Source organism: Nerophis lumbriciformis, linkage group LG22 (genome assembly GCF_033978685.3).
Source record: "Nerophis lumbriciformis linkage group LG22, RoL_Nlum_v2.1, whole genome shotgun sequence".
Classification (NCBI taxonomy): domain Eukaryota; kingdom Metazoa; phylum Chordata; class Actinopteri; order Syngnathiformes; family Syngnathidae; genus Nerophis; species Nerophis lumbriciformis.
This window is the reverse complement of record NC_084569.2, coordinates 41,585,131-41,608,594: the sequence shown is the minus strand read 5'-3', so window position 1 is coordinate 41,608,594 and position 23,464 is coordinate 41,585,131. Positions and strand designations below refer to the sequence as shown.

Below are 23,464 nucleotides of genomic sequence, written 5' to 3'. Positions count from 1 at the left end.
CTTTTGATGATATTACGGAGCGTAGATGGTGAAATCCCTAAATTCCTTGCTTGAGAAATGTTGTTCTTAAACAATTTGCTCAGGCATTTGTTGACAAAGTGGTGACCCTCGCCCCGTCCTTGTTTGTGAATGACTGAGCATTTCATGGAAGCTGCTTTTATACCCAATCATGGCACCCACCTGTTCCCAATTAGCCTGTTCACCCGTGGGATGTTCCAAATAAGTCTTTGATGAGCATTCCTCAACTTTCTCACTCTTTTTTGCCACTTGTGCCAGCTTTTTTGAAACATGTTGCAGGCGTCAAATTCCAAATGAGCTAATATTTGCAAAAAAAGAAGAAAGTTTCTCAGTGTGAACATGAAATATCTTGTCTTTGCAGTCTATTCAATTGAATATAAGTTGAAAAGGATTTGTTGTATTCTCTTTTTATTTACCATTTACACAACGTGACAACTTCACTGCTTTTGGCTTTTGTTATGTTGTGTTTTGTTTATTAATAAAACCACATGAATACAATATATTTTTTTTGCATTGGTTATTCATTTTACACATCATTTGGTAAAAAATCTGAGGAGCCACTTGGGAGACAAAAGAGCCGTCTCTCCATACTTTGCGGCGCTGTACAGTATGGGCCTGCGGCGCCGCCCATACACAGTTTGGGCCTGCGGAGCCGCACAGTACAGGTAAAAGCCAGTAAATTAGAATATTTTGAAAAACTTGATTTATTTCAGTAATTGCATTCAAAAGGTGTAACTTGTACATTATATTTATTCATTGCACACAGACTGATGCATTCAAATGTTTATTTCATTTAATTTTGAGGATTTGAAGTGGCAACAAATGAAAATCTAAAATTCCGTGTGTCACAAAATTAGAATATTACTTAAGGCTAATACAAAAAAGGGATTTTTTAGAAATGTTGGCCAACTGAAAAGTATGAAAATGAAAAATATGAGCATGTACAATACTCAATACTTGGTTGGAGCTCCTTTTGCCTCAATTACTGCGTTAATGCGGCGTGGCATGGAGTCGATGAGTTTCTGGCACTGCTCAGGTGTTATGAGAGCCCAGGTTGCTCTGATAGTGGCCTTCAACTCTTCTGCGTTTTTGGCTCTGGCATTCTGCATCTTCCTTTTCACAATACCCCACAGATTTTCTATGGGGCTAAGGTCAGGGGAGTTGGCGGGCCAATTTAGAACAGAAATACCATGGTCCGTAAACCAGGCACGGGTAGATTTTGCGCTGTGTGCAGGCGCCAAGTCCTGTTGACCCTGGATCTCAGGAAACAGAGTGGACCGACACCAGCAGATGACATGGCACCCCAAACCATCACCCAACCATGCAAATTTTGCATTTCCTTTGGAAATCGAGGTCCCAGAGTCTGGAGGAAGACAGGAGAGGCACAGGATCCACGTTGCCTGAAGTCTAGTGTAAAGTTTCCACCATCAGTGATGGTTTGGGGTGCCATGTCATCTGCTGGTGTCGGTCCACTCTGTTTCCTGAGATCCAGGGTCAACGCAGCCGTCTACCAGCAAGTTTTAGAGCACTTCATGCTTCCTGCTGCTGACCTGCTCTATGGAGATGGAGATTTCAAGTTCCAACAGGACTTGGCGCCTGCACACAGCGCAAAATCTACCCGTGCCTGGTTTACGGACCATGGTATTTCTGTTCTAAATTGGCCCGCCAACTCCCCTGACCTTAGCCCCATAGAAAATCTGTGGGGTATTGTGAAAAGGAAGATGCAGAATGCCGGACCCAAAAACGCAGAAGAGTTGAAGGCCACTATCAGAGCAACCTGGGCTCTCATAACACCTGAGCAGTGCCAGAAACTCATCGACTCCATGCCACGCCGCATTAACGCAGTAATTGAGGCAAAAGGAGCTCCAACCAAGTATTGAGTATTGTACATGCTCATATTTTTCATTTTCATACTTTTCAGTTGGCCAACATTTCTAAAAATCCCTTTTTTGTATTAGCCTTAAGTAATATTCTAATTTTGTGACACACGGAATTTTGGATTCTCATTTGTTGCCACTTCAAATCATCAAAATTAAATGAAATAAACATTTGAATGCATCAGTCTGTGTGCAATGAATAAATATAATGTACAAGTTACACCTTTTGAACGCAATTACTGAAATAAATCGAGTTTTTCAAAATATTCTAATTTACTGGCTTTTACCTGTATGTGCAGAAGAAGATGGAACTTTGAACGCACGGAGGATGAATTAACGTCTTGTCGTGCGTAGGTACGAGATCCTGACTCCTAACGCCATCCCCAAGGGCTTCATGGACGGCAAGCAGGCCTGCGAGAGAATGGTGAGACACCGGAGACTTCTTAGCTTCCTCCTCGCTTGTTCTCGTATGAAGTGATTCCACCTTTCGGCAGATCCAAGCCCTGGAGCTCGACAACAACCTGTTCCGTATCGGCCAGAGTAAGATCTTCTTCAGGGCGGGAGTCCTGGCCCACTTGGAGGAAGAGCGAGACCTGAAGATCACCGACATCATCATTTACTTCCAGTCCGTTTGTCGCGGCTATTTGGCACGCAAGTAAGAACTATTTGTGGCAAGTTCCCTTATTGTGACCACTTTTTTTTCATGTTAATAGGAATTATTGTTGGTATTATTGTGATAAATACACATAACTAAATATAAAAATTGATTGAATTTATTAAGCTATAGACTAAGTAGAATACTTACAGTATTAACACTTTGTAGGGCACAACAAAAAGCATAAAAACAAGCCATAAACTTTACACTACTGCCACGTCTTGGTCTTGCAAGTGTCAATGCAACTTAAAGTTATACTTGCAAATGACAATATGATAATAAAACATATATAAAAACTAATAAACTCATTTGATTTTTAAATGTTGCAATAAAAAAAATTAGCTTTTATTACCCAAAACAATAAATATTTGTCAACACTCAAAAGGGCAACCACCCCTAATCATAAGGTAAATTTTTCATTCATGTTTTTCATTGTTTTCTGTTTTGGTAAATATAAACACGTGTCAAATAATTATAGTTGCATATTACTTACACATGCAAAGTCTCCAAGGCAGAAGTGTATTAGAAAAGTATCCAGTAACAAACGTGTCCGCACTCACTGCATGATGAGCTTAACTTAATGATAAAATAAAAATGTGTCAAATAATTATAGTTGCATATTACTTACACATACAAAGTCACCAAGGCAGGCAGAAGTGTATTAGAAAAGTATCCAGTAACAAACGTGTCCGCACTCACTGCATGATGAGCTTAACTTAATGATAAAATAAAAATGTGTCAAATAATTATAGTTGATTATTACTTACACATACAAAATCACCAAGGCAGGCAGAAGTGTATTAGAAAAGTATCCAGTAACAAACGTGTCCGCACTCACTGCATGATGAGCTTAACTTAATGATAAAATAAAAATGTGTCAAATAATTATAGTTGATTATTACTTAGACATACAAAATCACCAAGGCAGGCAGAAGTGTATTAGAAAAGTATCCAGTAACAAACGTGTCCGCACTCACTGCGTGATGAGCTTAACTTAATGATAAGATAAAAAATAAAAATGTGTCAAATAATTATAGTTGATTATTACTTACACATACAAAGTCACCAAGGCAGGCAGAAGTGTATTAGAAAAGTATCCAGTAACAAACGTGTCCGCACTCACTGCGTGATGAGCTTAACTTAATGATAAAATAAAAAATAAAAATGTGTCAAATAATTATAGTTGATTATTACTTACACATACAAAGTCACCAAGGCAGGCAGAAGTGTATCAGAAAAGTATCCAGTGACAAACGTGTCCGCACTCACTGCGTGATGAGCTTAACTTAATGATAAAATAAAAAATAAAAATGTGTCAAATAATTATAGTTGATTATTACTTACACATACAAAGTCACCAAGGCAGGCAGAAGTGTATTAGAAAAGTATCCAGTAACAAACGTGTCCGCACTCACTGCGTGATGAGCTTAACTTAATGATAAAATAAAAAATAAAAATGAGTCAAATAATTATAGTTGATTATTACTTACACATACAAAGTCACCAAGGCAGGCAGAAGTGTATTAGAAAAGTATCCAGTAACAAACGTGTCCGCACTCACTGCGTGATGAGCTTAATGATAAAATAAAAAATAAAAATGTGTCAAATAATTATAGTTGATTATTACTTACACATACAAAGTCACCAAGGCAGGCAGAAGTGTATTAGAAAAGTATCCAGTAACAAACGTGTCCGCACTCACTGCGTGATGAGCTAAACTTAATGATAAAATAAAAAATAAAAATGTGTCAAATAATTATAGTTGATTATTACTTACACATACAAAGTCACCAAGGCAGGCAGAAGTGTATTAGAAAAGTATCCAGTAACAAACGTGTCCGCACTCACTGCGTGATGAGCTTAACTTAATGATAAAATAAAAAATAAAAATGTGTCAAATAATTATAGTTGATTATAACTTACACATACAAAGTCACCAAGGCAGGCGGAAGTGTATTAGAAAAGTATCCAGTAACAAACGTGTCCGCACTCACTGCGTGATGAGCTTAACCTAATGATAAAATAAAAAATAAAAATGTGTCAAATAATTATAGTTGATTATTACTTACACATACAAAGTCACCAAGGCAGGCAGAAGTGTATTAGAAAAGTATCCAGTAACAAACGTGTCCGCACTCACTGCGTGATGAGCTTAACTTAATGATAAAATAAAAAATAAAAATGTGTCAAATAATTATAGTTGATTATTACTTACACATACAAAGTCACCAAGGCAGGCAGAAGTGTATTAGAAAAGTATCCAGTAACAAACGTGTCCGCACTCACTGCGTGATGAGCTTAACTTAATGATAAAATAAAAAATAAAAATGTGTCAAATAATTATAGTTGATTATAACTTACACATACAAAGTCACCAAGGCAGGCGGAAGTGTATTAGAAAAGTATCCAGTAACAAACGTGTCCGCACTCACTGCGTGATGAGCTTAACCTAATGATAAAATAAAAAATAAAAATGTGTCAAATAATTATAGTTGATTATTACTTACACATACAAAGTCACCAAGGCAGGCAGAAGTGTATTAGAAAAGTATCCAGTAACAAACGTGTCCGCACTCACTGCGTGATGAGCTTAACTTAATGATAAAATAAAAAATAAAAATGTGTCAAATAATTATAGTTGATTATTACTTACACATACAAAGTCACCAAGGCAGGCAGAAGTGTATTAGAAAAGTATCCAGTAACAAACGTGTCCGCACTTACTGTGTCATGAGCTTAACTTAATGATAAAATAAATAACTAAATACAAATTACCACTCCAATTCAATTTAAAGACAGCATAAGTCTATCATAAGTAAGAATGGGTATCGAGTTCGGTACTTTTTTGGCACCGACCGAATCCCACCGATTTACGTAAAATCCAACGGTTCCTTGTTTCGGTACCTGAGTTGCGCATGAGGTAGTAAGTAAACAACCCTAGTTGCAAAAAAAAAAAAGAGCTTTTATTATCCAAAACCATGAATATTTATCAACACTCAATAGGACAACCACCCCTAATCATAAGGTACATTTTCCATACATGTTTTTTTCATTGTTCTCTGTTTGTCATTTTACTTTTCTAACATTCCAAACTACAAAATAATAAAAGTATGTACGAGGATTCGTGCTGATACTGTTTCGAATTAATTTCGATATCGGCCAATACTCAAGGACCCGGACATCAGTATTGTACCAGAAGTGAAAAGCTTTTAAGACTCTAATTTGAACAACAAAGTGCTAACTTTTTTTTCAAACTTCACACTTTTTTTCTCTAATTCCGCAGCCGTACACCTTACAGTCGCACAACTGGGTATTTGAAACATGCTAACTGTGTGCATCTTTACGTTAGCATGTTAGCATGCTAACATTAAAGTGCTAGCTTTTTGAGCTATTTTTGCAACCGTTTACCTTGGAGTCGTATAACTTGGTCTGTGACACTTGTTAACTGCTAGCATGCTAATGTTAGCTAAAAGTGCTAACTTTTTTAGCTATTTGTACTCTTTTTTTTTTTTTTCTCTCTAATTACTCAGCCATACTGTGGATCATATAACTTGGTATGTGACACAAGATAACTATTATCATGCTCACGTTAGCCTGCTAGCATGCCAACATTCAAGTGCTAACTTTTTTAGCTACCTTATTTTCCGCACCATAAACCGCCCTGGGTTATAAGCCGCGCCTTCAATGAACGGCATATTTCAAAACTTTGTCCACCTATAAGCCGCCCGGTGTTGTAAGCCGCATCTAACTGCGCTAAAGGAATGTCAAAAAAACAGTCAGATAGGTCAGTCAAACTTTAATAATATATTAAAAACCAGCGTGATGTGGGCGCGCATGGAGTCGTATATCAACATGGACGGAGCTGCGTGAAAAAAGCCACCCGGCCTCTTCGCGTAAACTTAAACTTACCTTAACCACTCGCTCATCTTTTCTTCATCCATCCATCCCTTCGAGTTAGCTTTTATGATGACGCCGGCTGGAAAGGTCTCTTTTGGCAAGGTCTTCCTTTTGAATATCACCATGGGTGGAAGTTTCTGGCCATTAGCATGGCAAGCTAGAACCACAGTGAAGGATGACTTCTCATTCCCTGTGGTGCGAATATTCACCGTACGTGCTCCCGTTGTATCCACAGTGCGGTTCACAGGAATATCAAAAGTCAGTGGAACCTCGTCCATGTTGATAATGTTCTCTGGCCGGATCTTTTTTTCAGCTATCTTGTTTTTACAATATGCACGGAAAGTAGCCAGCTTTTCTTGAAAGTCTTTAGGCAGTTGCTGTGAAATAGTAATCCGTGTGCGGATGGAGAGATTGCGTCTTTTCATGAACCGGAAACCTGTCGCTTAGTAGGAGCCATTTTGTGGTCTTTACAGATGTAAACACACAAAGGAAATGAAACGTAATATCCGCGCGCTTCTTCTTCTTCTACGGGGGCGGGTGGTTGCTTACAGTAGAAGAAGAAGCGCTTCCTGTTCTATGGGGGCGGGTGCTTACCTTGGCGGTTGCTTGCGTAGAAGAAGAAGCACTTCCTCTTCTACGGGGAAAAAAGATGGCGGCTGTTTACCGTAGTTGCGAGACCGAAACTTTATGAAAATGAATCTTAATATTAATCCATATATAAAGCGCACCGGGTTATAAGCCGCACTGTCAGCTTTTGAGTAAATTTGTGGTTTTTAGGTGCGGCTAATAGTGCGGAAAATACGGTATTTTTACTCTTTTTCTATTTACGCAACCATACACCTTTGAGTCGTATAACTTGGTATATGATACACGCTGCCTGTTATCATGCTATCGTTAGCACACATGCTAAGTGTTAGTATTTTTTATGTAAACATGCTACAGTTTTAGGCCAGCTCTGTGGCTTGTTTTGTACAGTTACACCTAAAACTCACAGATTCAGACACTCGGCACCATCTCAAAAGTATGGCGGCTTCCGACGACCCCTGGCGAGCGGTCCGGGGCACAGATAGCCGGCCCATCAAAATGTCCGCAGGAATGTTCTCGTTTGATAAATCAAGTGTGATGAGATAAATAAGTGATTGTCTGACTTTTTTCTCGCTGGTGTTTCTTCAGAGCCTTCGCCAAGAAGCAGCAGCAGCTGAGCGCTCTGAAGGTTCTCCAAAGAAACTGCGCTGCCTACCTGAAGCTGCGTCACTGGCAGTGGTGGAGAGTCTTCACCAAGGTGTGTGCCGGCACGCTCCTCGCACCGCTCTTCCATATGACCGTGTGCTCTCCAAACCCAGGTGAAGCCCCTGCTGCAGGTGACCAGGCAGGAGGAGGAGATGCAGGCCAAAGACGAGGAGCTGGTCAAGGTGAAGGAGAAGCAGACCAAGGTGGAGGGCCAGCTGCTAGAGATGGAGAGGAAACACCAGCAGGTGGGAGCTCGGAGAACGTTGTCTCGCCATCTCCAAGCTTATCTCCTGCTGCTTGGCAACAGCTGGCGGAGGAGAAGAGCGTCCTGGCCGAGCAGCTGCAGGCGGAGACCGAGCTGTTCGCCGAGGCCGAGGAGATGAGAGCGCGCCTGGCCACCAAAAAGCAGGAGCTGGAGGAGATCCTTCACGACCTGGAGTCCAGGCTGGAGGAGGAGGAGGAGCGGGCCCAGGGCATGGTGACCGAGAAGAAGAAGATGCAGTCTCACATCCAGGTGAGTCCTTGGAAGAGTCTCAATGGGACTGTCCTGGATCAATAAAGATTCTGGAACATTGGTTCTCCAACTCAGAAAACACTTGACTCTCCAAGTACCACAATAACATTGAAATACAGTAGTGTAGTAGACCTAAGTATTCATTAAGTACCACCATAATGACAACATTAAATACAGTAGCGTAGTAGACCTAAGTATTCATTAAGTACCACCATAATGACAACGTTAAATACAGTAGTGTAGTAGACCTAAGTATTCATTAAGTACCACCATAATGACATCATTACATACAGTAGTGTAGTAGACCTAAGTATTCATTAAGTACCACCATAATGACAACATTAAATACAGTAGTGTAGTAGACCTAAGTATTCATTAAGTATCACCATAATGACAACATTAAAATACAGTAGTGTAGTAGACCTAAGTATTCATTAAGTACCACCATAATGACAACATTAGATACAGTAGTGTAGTAGACCTAAGTATTCATCAAGTACCACCATAATGACAACATTAAATACAGTAGTGTAGTAGACCTAAGTATTCATTAAGTACCACCATAATGACAACATTAAATACAGTAGTGTAGTAGACCTAAGTATTCATCAAGTACCACCATAATGACAACATTAAATACAGTAGTGTAGTAGACCTAAGTATTCATTAAGTACCACCATAATGACAACATTAAATACAGTAGTGTAGTAGACCTAAGTATTCATTAAGTACCACCATAATGACATCATTAAAAACAGTAGTGTAGTAGACCTAAGTATTCATCAAGTACCACCATAATGACAAAATTAAATACAGTAGTGTAGTAGACCTACGTATTCATCAAGTACCACCATAATGACCAAATTAAATACAGTAGTGTAGTAGACCTAAGTATTCATTAAGTACCACCATAATGACAACATTAAATACAGTAGTGTAGTAGACCTAAGTATTCATTAAGTACCACCATAATGACAACATTAAATACAGTAGTGTAGTAGACCTAAGTATTCATTAAGTACCACCATAATGACAACATTAAATACAGTAGTGTAGTAGACCTAAGTATTCATTAAGTACCACCATAATGACAACATTAAATACAGTAGATTCAGTGTACATTAATTTTTCCACATTTTGTGATGTTACAGCCTAAATCCAAAATGGAGTACATTTATTTTTGTCCTCAAAATTCTACAGACAATACCCCCATAATGACAGTGTGACCATTTTTTTTTTTTTTTTAATTCAGCACATTTTTAAAGAATGAAATACAATGTACAGAGACATCCTTCCCATCCAACCTGATGGAGCTTGAGAGGCGCTGCAAAGAAGAAGGAGAGAAACTGCCCAAAGATATTCAAAAAGACTTTTGAGGCTGGAATTGCTGCCAAAGTTGCATCAACAGAGTATTGAGCAAAGACTGTCATTACTTATCTACTGTACATGTAATGTCTTACTACTTTATTAAACCATTTCAAACTTTTTCACATTCCCATTATGGGGTATTGTGTGTCGAATTTGGAGGACAAAAATGAATGTATTCCATTCTGGAATAAAGCAGTAACATAACAAAAGGTGGGGGGGAAAAAGCTTTTCCCACAATTGAAAAACATTCAGTCATTACATGGAGTTTGATTCAATCCAGGCCTTTAACAGCATTTAAAAGCATTAAATACCGTGTTTAGAGGCATTAAAAATAGCTGCAACTACACTAAACTATGGGCCTGCGGTCCTACAAATAAGAAATTATGGGCCGGCAGTCCACAGATTACAAATTATGGGCCTGCGGTGTAGAAATCACAAAATTTGGGTCTATGGAAACAAGTCACAAATGATGTGCCTGCGGATTTTAAATCACAAATGATGGGCCTTCGGATACAAATCACAAATCATGGGCTTGCGGATCACAAATCATGGGCCTGCGGGCCACAAATCACAAATTATGGGCCTGTGGACCACAAATCACAAATTATGGGCCTGTGGACCACAAATCACAAATTATGGGCCGGCAGTCCACAGATCACAAATTATGGGCCTACAGGGTACAAATCACAAAATATGGGCCTTCGGATACAAGTCACAAATGATGGGCCTGCAGGTTTTTAAATCACAAATGATGGTCCTTCGGATACAAATCACAAATCATGGGCCTGCGGGCCACAAATCACAAATTATGGGCCGGCAGTCCACAGATCACAAATAATGGGCCTGCAGGGTACAAATCACAAAATATGGGCCTTCGGATGCAAGTCACAAATGATGGGCCTGCGGATCACAAATTATGGGCCTTCGGATACAAATCACAAATCATGGGCTTGCGGATCACAAATCATAGGCCTGCGGGCCACAAATCACAAATTATGGGCCTGCGGGGTAGAAATCACAAATTATGGGCCGGCAGTCCGCAGATCACAAATTATGGGCCTGCAGGGTACAAATCACAAAAAATGATGGGCCTTCGGATACAAGTCACAAATGATGGGCCTGCAGGTTTTTAAATCACAAATGGTGGGCCTGCGGTTCACAAATGATGGTCCTTCAGATACAAATCACAAATCATGGGCCTGCGGGCCACAAATCACAAATTATGGGCCGGCAGTCCACAGATCACAAATAATGGGCCTGCAGGGTACAAATCACAAAATATGGGCCTTCGGATACAAGTCACAAATGATGGGCCTGCAGGATTTTAAATCACAAATGGTGGGCCTGCGGTTCACAAATGATGGTCCTTCGGATACAAATCACAAATCATGGGCTGCGGGCCACAAATCACAAATTATGGGCCTGTGGTTCACAAATGATGGGCCTGCAGGGTACAAATCACAAAATATGGGCCTTCGGATACAAGTCACAAATGATGGGCCTGCGGATTTTTAAATCACAAATGGTGGGTTTGCGGTTCACAAATGATGGTCCTTCGGATACAAATCATGGGCCTGCGGGCCACAAATCACAAATTATGGGCCGGCAGTCCACAAATCACAAATGATGGGCCTGCAGGGTACAAATCACAAAATATGGGCCTTCGGATACAAGTCACAAATGATGGGCCTGCGGACTTTTAAATCACAAATGGTTGGCCTGCGGTTCACAAATGATGGTCCTTCGGATACAAATCATGGGCCTGCGCGCCACAAATCACAAATTATGGGCCGGCAGTCCACAGATCACAAATAATGGGCCTGCAGGGTACAAATCACAAAATATGGGCCTTCGGATACAAGTCACAAATGATGGGGCTGCGGATCACAAATTATGGGCCTTCGGATACAAATCACAAATCATGGGCATGCGGATCACAAATCATGGGCCTGCGGGCCACAAATCACAAATTATGGGCCTGCGGAGTAAAATCACAAATTATGGGCCGGCAGTCCACAGATCACAAATTATGGGCCTGCAGGGTACAAATCACAAAATATGGGCCTTCGGATACAAGTCACACATGATGGGCCTGCAGGATTTTAAATCACAAATGGTGGGCCTGCGGTACACAAATGATGGTCCTTCAGATACAAATCACAAATCATGGGCCTGCGGGCCACAAATCACAAATTATGGGCCGGCAGTCCACAGATCACAAATAATGGGCCTGCAGGGTACAAATCACAAAATATGGGCCTTCGGATACAAGTCACAAATGATGGGCCAGCGGGTCACAAATGATGGGCCTTCGGATACAAATCACAAATCATGGGCTTGCGGATCACAAATCATAGGCCTGCGGGCCACAAATCACAAATTATGGGCCTGCGGGGTAGAAATCACAAATTATGGGCCGGCAGTCCACTGATCACAAATAATGGGCCTGCAGAGTACAAATCACAAAATATGGGCCTTCAGATACAAGTCACAAATGATGGGCCTGCAGGTTTTTAAATCACAAATGGTGGGCCTGCGGTTCACAAATGATGGTCCTTCGGATACAAATCACAAATCATGGGCCTGCGGACCACAAATCACAAATTATGGGCCACAAATCACAAATTATGGGCCGGCAGTCCACAGATCACAAATTATGGGCCTGCAGGGTACAAATCACAAAATATGGGCCTTCAGATACAAGTCACAAATGATGGGCCTGCAGGTTTTTAAATCACAAATGGTGGGCCTGCGATTCACAAATGATGGTCCTTCGGATACAAATCACAAATCATGGGCCTGCGGGCCACAAATCACAAATTATGGGCCGGCAGTCCACAGATCACAAATGATGGGCCTGCACAGTACAAATCACAAAATATGGGCCTTCGGATACAAGTCACAAATGATGGGCCGGCGGGTTTTTAAATCACAAATGGTGGGCCTGCGGGTCACAAATGATGGTCCTTCGGATACAAATCACAAATCATGGGCCTGCGGATACAAATCACAAATTATGGGCCTGTGGTTCACAAATGATGGGCCTTCAGATACAAATCACAAATCGTGTGCCTGAAGGCCACAAATCATGGGCCTGTGGACCACAAATCACAAATTATGGGCCGGCAGTCCACGAATCACAAATGATGGGCCTGCAGGGTACAAATAACAAAATATGGACCTTCGGATACAAGTCACAAATGATGGGCCTGCGGACTTTTAAATCACAAATGGTTGGCCTGCGGTTCACAAATGATGGTCCTTCGGATACAAATCACAAATCATGGGCCTGAGGGCCACAAATCACAAATTATGGGCCTGTGGTTCACAAATGATGGGCCTCCAGATACAAATCACAAATCATGGGCCTGAGGGCCACAAATCACAAATCATGGGCCTGAGGGCCACAAATCACAAATCATGTGCCTGAAGGCCACAAATCATGGGCCTGCAGGGCCACAATGTATGGGCCTGCAGGCCACAAATCACAAATTATGGGCCTGTGGTTCACAAATGATGGGCCTCCAGATACAAATCACAAATCATGGGCCTGAGGGCCACAAATCACAAATCATGTGCCTGAAGGCCACAAATCATGGGCCTGCAGGGCCACAATGTATGGGCCTGCAGGCCACAAATCATGGGCCTTAGGGCCACAAATCACAAATCATGGGCCTGTGGTCCACAAATGATGGCCCTTCGGATACAAATCACAAATCATGGGCCTGAGGGTCACAAATCCCAAATCATGGGCCTGAAGGCCACAAATCCCAAATCATGGGCCGGCGGAGCCACAAAGTATGGGCCTGCGGGCCACAAATCACAAAACATGGACCTGAGGGCCAAAAATCACAAATCATGGGCCCGAAAGCCACAAATCACAAATCATGGGCCTTCGGAGCCACAAAGTATGGGCCTGTGGGGCCACATGTGGCCCCCGGGCGGTGACTTTGAGACCACTGATTTTGACAGCAAAGCAGTGTTTTGAATGTTAATTGAAATGATTATACGTCCCAATTAGATACATTCTAATTAGTGGAAAAATGACACGGGGAATTTTGTTTTGTAACTGATCAACCAACCCCTCGCGATACCTTTGCCGACTGCCTTGTGGTGTCAGGATGAATACAGTCGTGGTGCAAATTCACCACATAGCAGATTTGTTTTTTTTTGTCTACGAATTTTCGGGGACTAAATTGAGCGTTTTTAAGCCCCATAAAATGCTGACTAATGTAAAGATTTAATAGTCCAGTTGACAGGAGACCAGAGCGATCAGAACAGGATGTTCAGTATCGTGTCCACTGATTGGCTCAGCCTCAGGCAGTCTTTCTATGTTGGATTAAAAAGGTGTTATTTCATGTCTGAAAAGCTTTCAAGGTATTGAAAAACCTAAACCGTTTTTTAAGCTCTATTTATCAAAATGAATGATAATAAGTGCTTCCCAATCAGAACCAATCAAAGACCAGGACTGTAGCACGTTGTGGAACGTTATTTCTTTAAAACGAAGCCTTGCTGTGCAGGACCTGGAGGAGCAGCTGGACGAGGAAGAAGGTGCAAGGCAGAAGTTGCAGCTGGAGAAGGTGACAGCTGAAGCCAAAACCAAGAAATATGAAGAGAACATTTTGCTGTTGGAGGACCAGAACTCCAAGTCTGCCAAGGTAAGAACCCAGGTCTCGGAGTTGACTTCATGGTCAATTCTTAGCGGATCTACACAAAAAGCCTCTCCCTGCTTTCCTCAGGAAAAGAAACTGATGGAGGATCGGATCAACGAGATGACCCTCATGCTTGCCGAGGAGGAGGACAAGGCCAAGAACCTGGGCAAGGTCAAGAACAAGCAAGAGATCATGATGGTGGACTTGGAGGGTAAGACCGGCAGCGCCTTTATCACGTTGAAACCTCAAAAGTGTAACACCTCCACTGTGTGATCCAGAGCGGCTGAAGAAGGAGGAGAAGACCCGTCAGGAGCTGGAGAAGTCCAAGAGGAAGCTGGACGCCGAGACCTCGGACTTGCAGGACCAGATCACGGAGCTCCAGGTCCAGATAGAGGAGTTCAAGGGTCAAGTGGTGAAGAAAGAAGAGGAGCAGCAACTGCTTCAGACCAGGTACAGGAAGATCAACCAAAACATAGAACTGAGGGTTCCTGGTTCGATTCCAGTTTCCGCCATCCGAGTCACAGCCGTTGTGTCCTTGGGCAAAACTGGGGTTGTCTCGGTACCACAAATCACAAATTAAGGGCCTGAGGACCACAAATCACTAATTATGAGCCTGTGGGCCCCAAATTCGATACTTTTCTAAATAAAAGGGACAACAAAAAATGTCATTATTGTCTTTATTGGAACAAAAAATGTTAGTGTACATGAAACATATGTTTATTATTGTCATTTAGTCCTTAAATAAAATAGTGAACATACTAGACTGTCAAGACTAGGACTGTGGTGTGTTTGTTTTCCCGAGATGCAAGTAAAGCTGGACTGGTCATGGCGTGAAGGTGAAGACATATTTAATTTTAACACTCAAAAAAAAGAAACAAACAAAAGGCGCTCACAGTGGAGGTACAAAACTTGGCTATAAACACAAAACTTGCACAAAAGGCAGAAACTATGAACAATGAAACAAAAACACTAACTGTGACATTGATAAACAAAAACTTACTTGGACAGGGCATGAAGTGCGCAGAGGTAAACAAAGTGTGAAGCAGAGAGTCAGGGGTATCATGTCGCCAGGGAGACTTCCTGGCAACAATGGGTTTAAATAATAGTGACGTGATTAAAGACAGGTGCGTGAGTCGTGAGGGCAGGTGAAAACTAATGGGTTGCTATGGTGACAAACAAGAGTGCACAATGAGTCCAAACGTGGAACAGGTGAAACTGATGGGTAACCATGGAAACAAGACAAGGGAGGGAAAAGCCAGAAACTAAAGAGTCCAATAACTAAACAAAACATGATTACACAGACATGACACTAGACAACTTGTCTTTTAGTAGTAAGTAAACAAACAAAGACTCCTAATTAGTCTGCAGTAACATATTGTGTCATTTATACACCTATTATTTTCTACACATTATGAGGGACAAACTGTAAAAAATGATTATTAACCTACTTGTTCATTTACTGTTAATATCTGCTTATTTTCTGTTTGAACATGTTCTATCTACCCGTATTTTCCGCACCATAAGCCGCCCTGGGTTATAAGCCGCGCCTTCAATGAACGGCATATTTCAAAACTTTGTCCACCTATAAGCCGCCCCGTGTTATAAGCCGCATCTAACTGCGCTAAAGGAATGTCAAAAAAACAGTCAGATAGGTCAGTCAAACTTTAATAATATATTAAAAACCAGCGTGATGTGGGCGCGCATGGAGTCGTATATCAACATGGACGGAGCTGCGTGAAAAAAGCCACCCGGCCTCTTCGCGTAAACTTAAACTTACCTTAACCACTCGCTCATCTTTTCTTCATCCATCCATCCCTTCGAGTTAGCTTTTATGATGACGCCGGCTGGAAAGGTCTCTTTTGGCAAGGTCTTCCTTTTGAATATCACCATGGGTGGAAGTTTCTGGCCATTAGCATGGCAAGCTAGAACCACAGTGAAGGATGACTTCTCATTCCCTGTGGTGCGAATATTCACCGTACGTGCTCCCGTTGTATCCACAGTGCGGTTCACAGGAATATCAAAAGTCAGTGGAACCTCGTCCATGTTGATAATGTTCTCTGGCCGGATCTTTTTTTCAGCTATCTTGTTTTTACAATATGCACGGAAAGTAGCCAGCTTTTCTTGAAAGTCTTTAGGCAGTTGCTGTGAAATAGTAGTCCGTGTGCGGATGGAGAGATTGCGTCTTTTCATGAACCGGATCCCTGACGCTTAGTAGGAGCCATTTTGTGGTCTTTACAGATGTAAACACACAAAGGAAATGAAACGTAATATCCGCGCGCTTCTTCTTCTTCTACGGGGGCGGGTGGTTGCTTACAGTAGAAGAAGAAGCGCTTCCTCTTCTATGGGGGCGGGTGCTTACCTTGGCGGTTGCTTGCGTAGAAGAAGAAGCACTTCCTCTTCTACGGGGAAAAAAGATGGCGGCTGTTTACCGTAGTTGCGAGACCGAAACTTTATGAAAATGAATCTTAATATTAATCCATATATAAAGCGCACCGGGTTATAAACCGCACTGTCAGCTTTTGAGTAAATTTGTGGTTTTTAGGTGTGGCTAATAGTGCCAAAAATACGGTAGACTTCTGTTAAAATGTAATAATCACTTATTCTTCTCTTCTTTGATACTTGACATTAGTTTTGGATGATACCACACATTTAGGTATGGATCCGATACCAAGTAGTTACAGGATCATACATTGGTCATATTCGAAGTCCTCATGTGTCCAGGGACGTATTTACTGACTTTATAAACATAACATGAGTGTTAAAAAAAGGAAAAAAGATTTTGTGATGATAAAAAAATATTGATGTAATCATAGTAGTATCGACTAGATACGCTCTTGTACTTGGTATCATTACAGTGGATGTCAGGTGTAGATCCACCCATGGCATTTGTTTACATTGTGACGGCGGTGAGCTATTGTATCCTCCTACGGTGTGTAGTGAAGCATGTTTAGCTATTCCTCATCCTCCAGTGATAATGATACTTGTAAGAAACTTACTTTATTTGTCGCCATGGAGACGAGGATTAGTGATTTAGAAGTAGCTGGCTAGCTAGCCACGTCTTAAAGCAGCTCTTCCTGAGGGTGTTTCAGTGTTATAACTTCACCTTTATCTTGACTTTTTACACCAAAATGCGTCCATTCTCCCTTTTCTGTCTCCACACTGTGTCTGCTTGTAAGTACTCTGTGTGTGTGCGCTGCCCAACATGCTCCTCTACTCGTAAAACCAGCAATGTCATGACGTGACGACACGCCGTCATGCCTGTAAAAAAAAAAAAGGGGTGGGGGACCGGTACTTTTTAGAGATGGTATAGTACCGAATATGATTCATTAGTATCACATAGTGTTGGTATACCGTACAACCCTGGGCGTTTAGCGGAATTCCGCTATTTTTCTCGCCAAGGTGGTATTTCTTTTAGGTTTCTTTATAAAACCACTAAGATTCCAAAAAAGTTTGGAACAAGTAAACGAGTGAGGCGGTAAAGAGGATGAAAGTAGTCAGTCGATGGGGAAAGTTAGACCTAGTCTGGGAGAAGAAGAAACCAGGAAGTGTTTGATAAGCCGCACCCACAAAATTTTAGGGGAAATAAAACTTTTTGCCCATATATTAGCTGCATATACAGGTAAAAGCCAGTAAATTAGAATATTTTGAAAAACTTGATTTATTTCAGTAATTGGCGACTTGTCCAGGGTGTACACCGCCTTCCGCCCGATTGTAGCTGAGATAGGCTCCAGCGCCCCCCGCGACCCCAAAAGGAATAAGCGGTAGAAAATGGATGGATGGATGGGCATTCAAAAGGTGTAACTTGTACATTATATTTATTCATTGCACACAGACTGATGCATTCAAATGTTTATTTCATTTCATTTTGATGATTTGAAGTGGCAACAAATGAAAATCCAAAATTCCGTGTGTCACAAAATTAGAATATTACTTAAGGCTAATACAAAAAAGGGATTTTTAGAAATGTTGGCCAACTGAAAAGTATGAAAATGAAAAATATGAGCATGTACAATACTCAATACTTGGTTGGAGCTCCTTTTGCCTCAATTACTGCGTTAATGCGGCGTGGCATGGAGTCGATGAGTTTCTGGCACTGCTCAGGTGTTATGAGAGCCCAGGTTGCTCTGATAGTGGCCTTCAACTCTTCTGCGTTTTTGGGTCTGGCATTCTGCATCTTCCTTTTCACAATACCCCACAGATTTTCTATGGGGCTAAGGTCAGGGGAGTTTAGAACAGAAATACCATGGTCCGTAAACCAGGCACGGGTAGATTTTGCGCTGTGTGCAGGCGCCAAGTCCTGTTGGAACTTGAAATATCCATCTCCATAGAGCAGGTCAGCAGCAGGAAGCATGAAGTGCTCTAAAACTTGCTGGTAGACGGCTGCGTTGACCCTGGATCTCAGGAAACAGAGTGGACCGACACCAGCAGATGACATGGCACCCCAAACCATCACCCAACCATGCAAATTTTGCATTTCCTTTGGAAATCAAGGTCCCAGAGTCTGGAGGAAGACAGGAGAGGCACAGGATCCACGTTGCCTGAAGTCTAGTGTAAAGTTTCCACCATCAGTGATGGTTTGGGGTGCCATGTCATCTGCTGGTGTCGGTCCACTCTGTTTCCTGAGATCCAGGGTCAACGCAGCCGTCTACCAGCAAGTTTTAGAGCACTTCATGCTTCCTGCTGCTGACCTGCTCTATAGAGATGGAGATTTCAAGTTCCAACAGGACTTGGCGCCTGCACACAGCGCAAAATCTACCCGTGCCTGGTTTACGGACCATGGTATTTCTGTTCTAAATTGGCCCGCCAACTCCCCTGACCTTAGCCCCATAGAAAATCTGTGGGGTATTGTGAAAAGGAAGATGCCGAATGCCAGAGCCAAAAACGCAGAAGAGTTGAAGGCCACTATCAGAGCAACCTGGGCTCTCATAACACCTGAGCAGTGCCAGAAACTCATCGACTCCATGCCACGCCGCATTAACGCAGTAATTGAGGCAAAAGGAGCTCCAACCAAGTATTGAGTATTGTACATGCTCATATTTTTCATTTTCATACTTTTCAGTTGGCCAACATTTCTAAAAATCCCTTTTTTGTATTAGCCTTAAGTAATATTCTAATTTTGTGACACACGGAATTTTGGATTTTCATTTGTTGCCACTTCAAATCATCAAAATTAAATGAAATAAACATTTGAATGCATCAGTCTGTGTGCAATGAATAAATATAATGTACAAGTTACACCTTTTTAATGCAAATACTGAAATAAATCAAGTTTTTCAAAATATTCTAATTTACTGGCTTTTACCTGTATACGTTGATTGATCTATCGATGAGTTTGTTCAAATAATGGAGGAATAGTCCCGAGGTTTTTGGTGTAGGTTTTTGCTCTGAGACTTTGTTGCTTGATTGTTGCCAGGGGAGAAGACGAGGTCAACCATAAGAACAACGCTCTGAAGCAAGTGCGGGAGCTGCAGGCCCAGCTGTGCGAGGTGCAGGAGGACCTGGAGTCGGAGAAACAGGCCAGGAACAAGGCCGAGAAGCTGAAACGAGATCTGAGCGAAGAGCTGGAGGCTCTGAAGACCGAACTGGAGGACACGCTGGACACGACTGCTGCTCAACAGGAGCTGAGGTATGACGTGTGCAGGCGAGGTGTCACATGAGACGCTTCTGACTCTTCTGTCCTGTCCAGGACTAAGCGTGAGCAGGAAGTGGCGGAACTGAAGAAGGCCATCGAGGAGGAGACCAAAACCCACGAGGCTCAAATCCAGGACATGCGACAGAGGCACGCCACGTCCTTGGAAGAACTGTCCGAGCAGCTGGAGCAGTCCAAGAGGGTGAGGCCCCTTCAAGAAGACGTAGCCTAGCAACACCTGTCAGGTTCAAATGCCAAACTATCTATTAAACAGGACAAGAAGCAGGCACTGCTTCCTCATAGGAAGCAGTGCCTGGGGAGTCTGTGGTGGGCTCTCCTATTTCTAGGGCTGAGGTTGCTGAGGTAGTTAAAAAGCTCCTCGGTGGCAAGGCCCCGGGGGTGGATGAGATCCGCCCGGAGTTCCTTAAGGCTCTGGATGCTGTGGGGCTGTCTTGGTTGACAAGACTCTGCAGCATCGCGTGGACATCGGGGGCGGTACCACTGGATTGGCAGACCGGGGTGGTGGTTCCTCTCTTTAAGAAGGGGAACCGGAGGGTGTGTTCTAACTATCGTGGGATCACACTCCTCAGCCTTCCCGGTAAGGTCTATTCAGGTGTACTGGAGAGGAGGCTACGCCGGATAGTCGAACCTTGGATTCAGGAGGAACGGTGTGGTTTTCGTCCTGATCGTGGAACTGTGGACCAGCTCTATACTCTCTGCAGGGTCTTTGAGGGTGCATGGGAGTTTGCCCAACCAGTCTACATGTGTTTTGTGGACTTGGAGAAGGCATTCGACCGTGTCCCTCGGGAAGTCCTGTGGGGAGTGCTCAGAGAGTACGGGGTAACGGACTGTCTTATTGTGGCAGTTCGCTCCCTGTATAATCAGTGCCAGAGCTTGGTCCGCATTGCCGGCAGTAAGTCGGACACGTTTCCAGTGAGGGTTGGACTCCGCCAAGGCTGCCCTTTGTCACCGATTCTGTTCATAACCTTTATGGACAGAATTTCTAGGCGCAGTCAAGGCGTTGAGGGGATCTGGTTTGGTGGCTGCAGGATTAGGTCTCTGCTTTTTGCAGATGATGTGGTCCTGATGGCTTCATCTGGCCAGGATCTTCAGCTCTCACTGGATCGGTTCGCAGCCGAGTGTGAAGCGACTGGGATGAGAATCAGCACCTCCAAGTCCGAGTCCATGGTTCTCTCCCGGAAAAGGGTGGAGTGCCATCTCCGGGTTGGGGAGGAGATCTTTCCCCAAGTGGAGGAGTTCAAGTACCTCGGAGTCTTGTTCACGAGTGAGGGAAGAGTGGATCGTGAGCTCGACAGGCGGATCGGTGCGGCGTCTTCAGTAATGCGGACGCTGTATCGATCCGTTGTGGTGAAGAAGGAGCTGAGCCGGAAGGCAAAGCTCTCAATTTACCGGTCGATTTACGTTCCCATCCTCACCTATGGTCATGAGCTTTGGGTTATGACCGAAAGGACAAGATCACGGGTACAAGTGGCCCAAATGAGTTTCCTCCGCCGGGTGGCGGGGCTCTCCCTTAGAGATAGGGTGAGAAGCTCTGCCATCCGGGGGGAGCTCAAAGTAAAGCCGCTGCTCCTCCACATCGAGAGGAGCCAGATGAGGTGGTTCGGGCATCTGGTCAGGATGCCACCCGAACGCCTCCCTAGGGAGGTGTTTAGGGCACGTCTGACCGGTAGGAGGCCGCGGGGAAGACCCAGGACACGTTGGGAAGATTATGTCTCCCGGCTGGCCTGGGAACGCCTCGAGGTCCCACAGGAAGAGCTGGACGAAGTGGCTGGGGAGAGGGAAGTCTGAGCTTCCCTGCTTAGGCTGCTTCCCCCGCGACCCGACCTCGGATAAGCGGAGGAAGATGGATGGATGGATGGATGGAAGAAGCAAGGATTCAATTTAGCTCATGAGGAGAGCGCGTGGAACTGCACCCTCGCACAGTGTCACCCCACACTCTGAGGAAAAAGTTCCACGCTTCCCCATTTATTTGGGCATTCCCTGATTACATAATAATAATAATACCTGGGTTTTATATAGCGCTTTTCTAAGCACCCAAAGTCGCTTTACATGTAGAACCCATCATTCATTCACACCTGGTGGCGGTAAGCTACTTTCATAGCCACAGCTGCCCTGGGGTAGACTGACGGAAGCGTGGCTGCAATTTGCGCCAACGGCCCCTCCGACCACCACCTGTCATTCATCATTCAATTCACCGGTGTGAGTGGCACCGGGGGAAAAGGGGGAAGTGTCCCGCCCAAGGACACAACGGCAGCGATTTTTGGATGGTAAGAGGCGGGGAGCGAACCTGCAACCCTCGGGTTTCTGGCATGGTTGCTCTACCCACTACGCCATGCCGCCCCCACATAGCTGCAGCTGCTTCTAAGGGGAGGGGTCTCATTATGCAGAGAGCTGCACTGGTTCATAAACAGTTAAAACAAAAGGTGCTTGGAGCAGTGTCAGGTTTGCCCCCTCTCTGCTCGTAGATTCCGGGCCCTTCCCGTGGCTGTCCAGATCTGAGAAACGGTGCATTCCATCGCACACAGTTGAGATTTACAAGCTGTCCGCCTTTTGCTTGATAAGATCAAAGACAGCTTTGTAAGCACCAGTGGAGAGTAAACGGTCTTCATGCAGGGCAACCTGAACTGCAAGCAAACAAGTTGTGTGATAACTTATATACAATTATTCTGACACACCTGTCCCATGTTCTGTAGTTCAAAGCCAACCTGGAGAAGACCAAGCAGAGCCAGGAGAGTGCCAACAAGGAGCTGGTGGGCGAAGTGAAGAACCTTCAGCAGGCCAAGACCGAGTCGGAACACAAGAGGAAGAAACTGGAGGCGCAGCTGCAGGAAGTGACGGCCAGGGTCGGCGAGGGGGAGCGCAGCAAGGCGGAGCTAACGGAGCGTGCGCACAAACTGCAGGTGACGTACTTTCACTTTCCACGGGACCAAGGTCAGCCATGAAGGCTCTGCATCCGAAATATTATATCTACAAGCAAAACACCAAGAAGGCTACTTGTACGTTACCGTAGAAGTTCAAATGTGAACAGGACCCGTCCTTAGTTCTGGGGGGACCAATGGGATTGTTTACGTTAAAATCAAACGCGCTCACAAAATCATTCGGTCGGCCATTTAGCGCATTATGGACTCACCCTCGTCGTGGAGAATACACAACGAAATGCACGCAACGCAGCCATTCATCCATTTAGCGCATTATGGACTCACCCTCGTCGTGGAGAATACACATCAAAATGCACACAACGCAGCCATTCATCCATTTAGCGCATTATGGACTCACCCTCGTCGTGGAGAATACACAACAAAATGCACACAACGCAGCCATTCATCCATTTTCTACAGCTTGTCCCAGTATAAAAATTCCTTATAAAAACAATTCCGAGCACTTCACTCACCCTGGACAATCAGACTATTAGTTATAAAAATTCCAGGAATTTACGGTTTTTCCAAAGCCCTATGTTCACCTATTTCTTGAAACGTTATCTTTTTTTTTTTTTTCTTCAAATTCCCGGTTTTCCCGAAATTCCATGAATTCCGAAACACCCATTTCAAATCAAACTGTTACTACGTCAGCATTTTTCTAACCGATTCCAAAAATTACAACACT

At 43.4% G+C, this 23,464-nt stretch overlaps 1 protein-coding gene across 2 annotated transcripts in view; it reads left to right on the top strand.

Annotated features, from left to right (window-relative positions):
- LOC133615346 (myosin-10-like) overlaps positions 1-23,464 on the top strand; it is a 215,291-nt gene that overhangs the window by 162,465 nt on the left and 29,362 nt on the right. For both annotated transcript variants that reach the window (XM_061973878.2, XM_061973877.2), the window contains 11 exons: positions 2,250-2,319; positions 2,390-2,550; positions 7,621-7,729; positions 7,791-7,922; positions 7,985-8,191; positions 14,080-14,217; positions 14,299-14,422; positions 14,490-14,661; positions 19,625-19,837; positions 19,898-20,042; positions 22,555-22,761. In XM_061973878.2, coding sequence (XP_061829862.2) covers positions 2,250-2,319; positions 2,390-2,550; positions 7,621-7,729; positions 7,791-7,922; positions 7,985-8,191; positions 14,080-14,217; positions 14,299-14,422; positions 14,490-14,661; positions 19,625-19,837; positions 19,898-20,042; positions 22,555-22,761 — 1,678 coding nt within the window. The remainder of the gene's footprint in view (positions 1-2,249; positions 2,320-2,389; positions 2,551-7,620; positions 7,730-7,790; positions 7,923-7,984; positions 8,192-14,079; positions 14,218-14,298; positions 14,423-14,489; positions 14,662-19,624; positions 19,838-19,897; positions 20,043-22,554; positions 22,762-23,464) is intronic.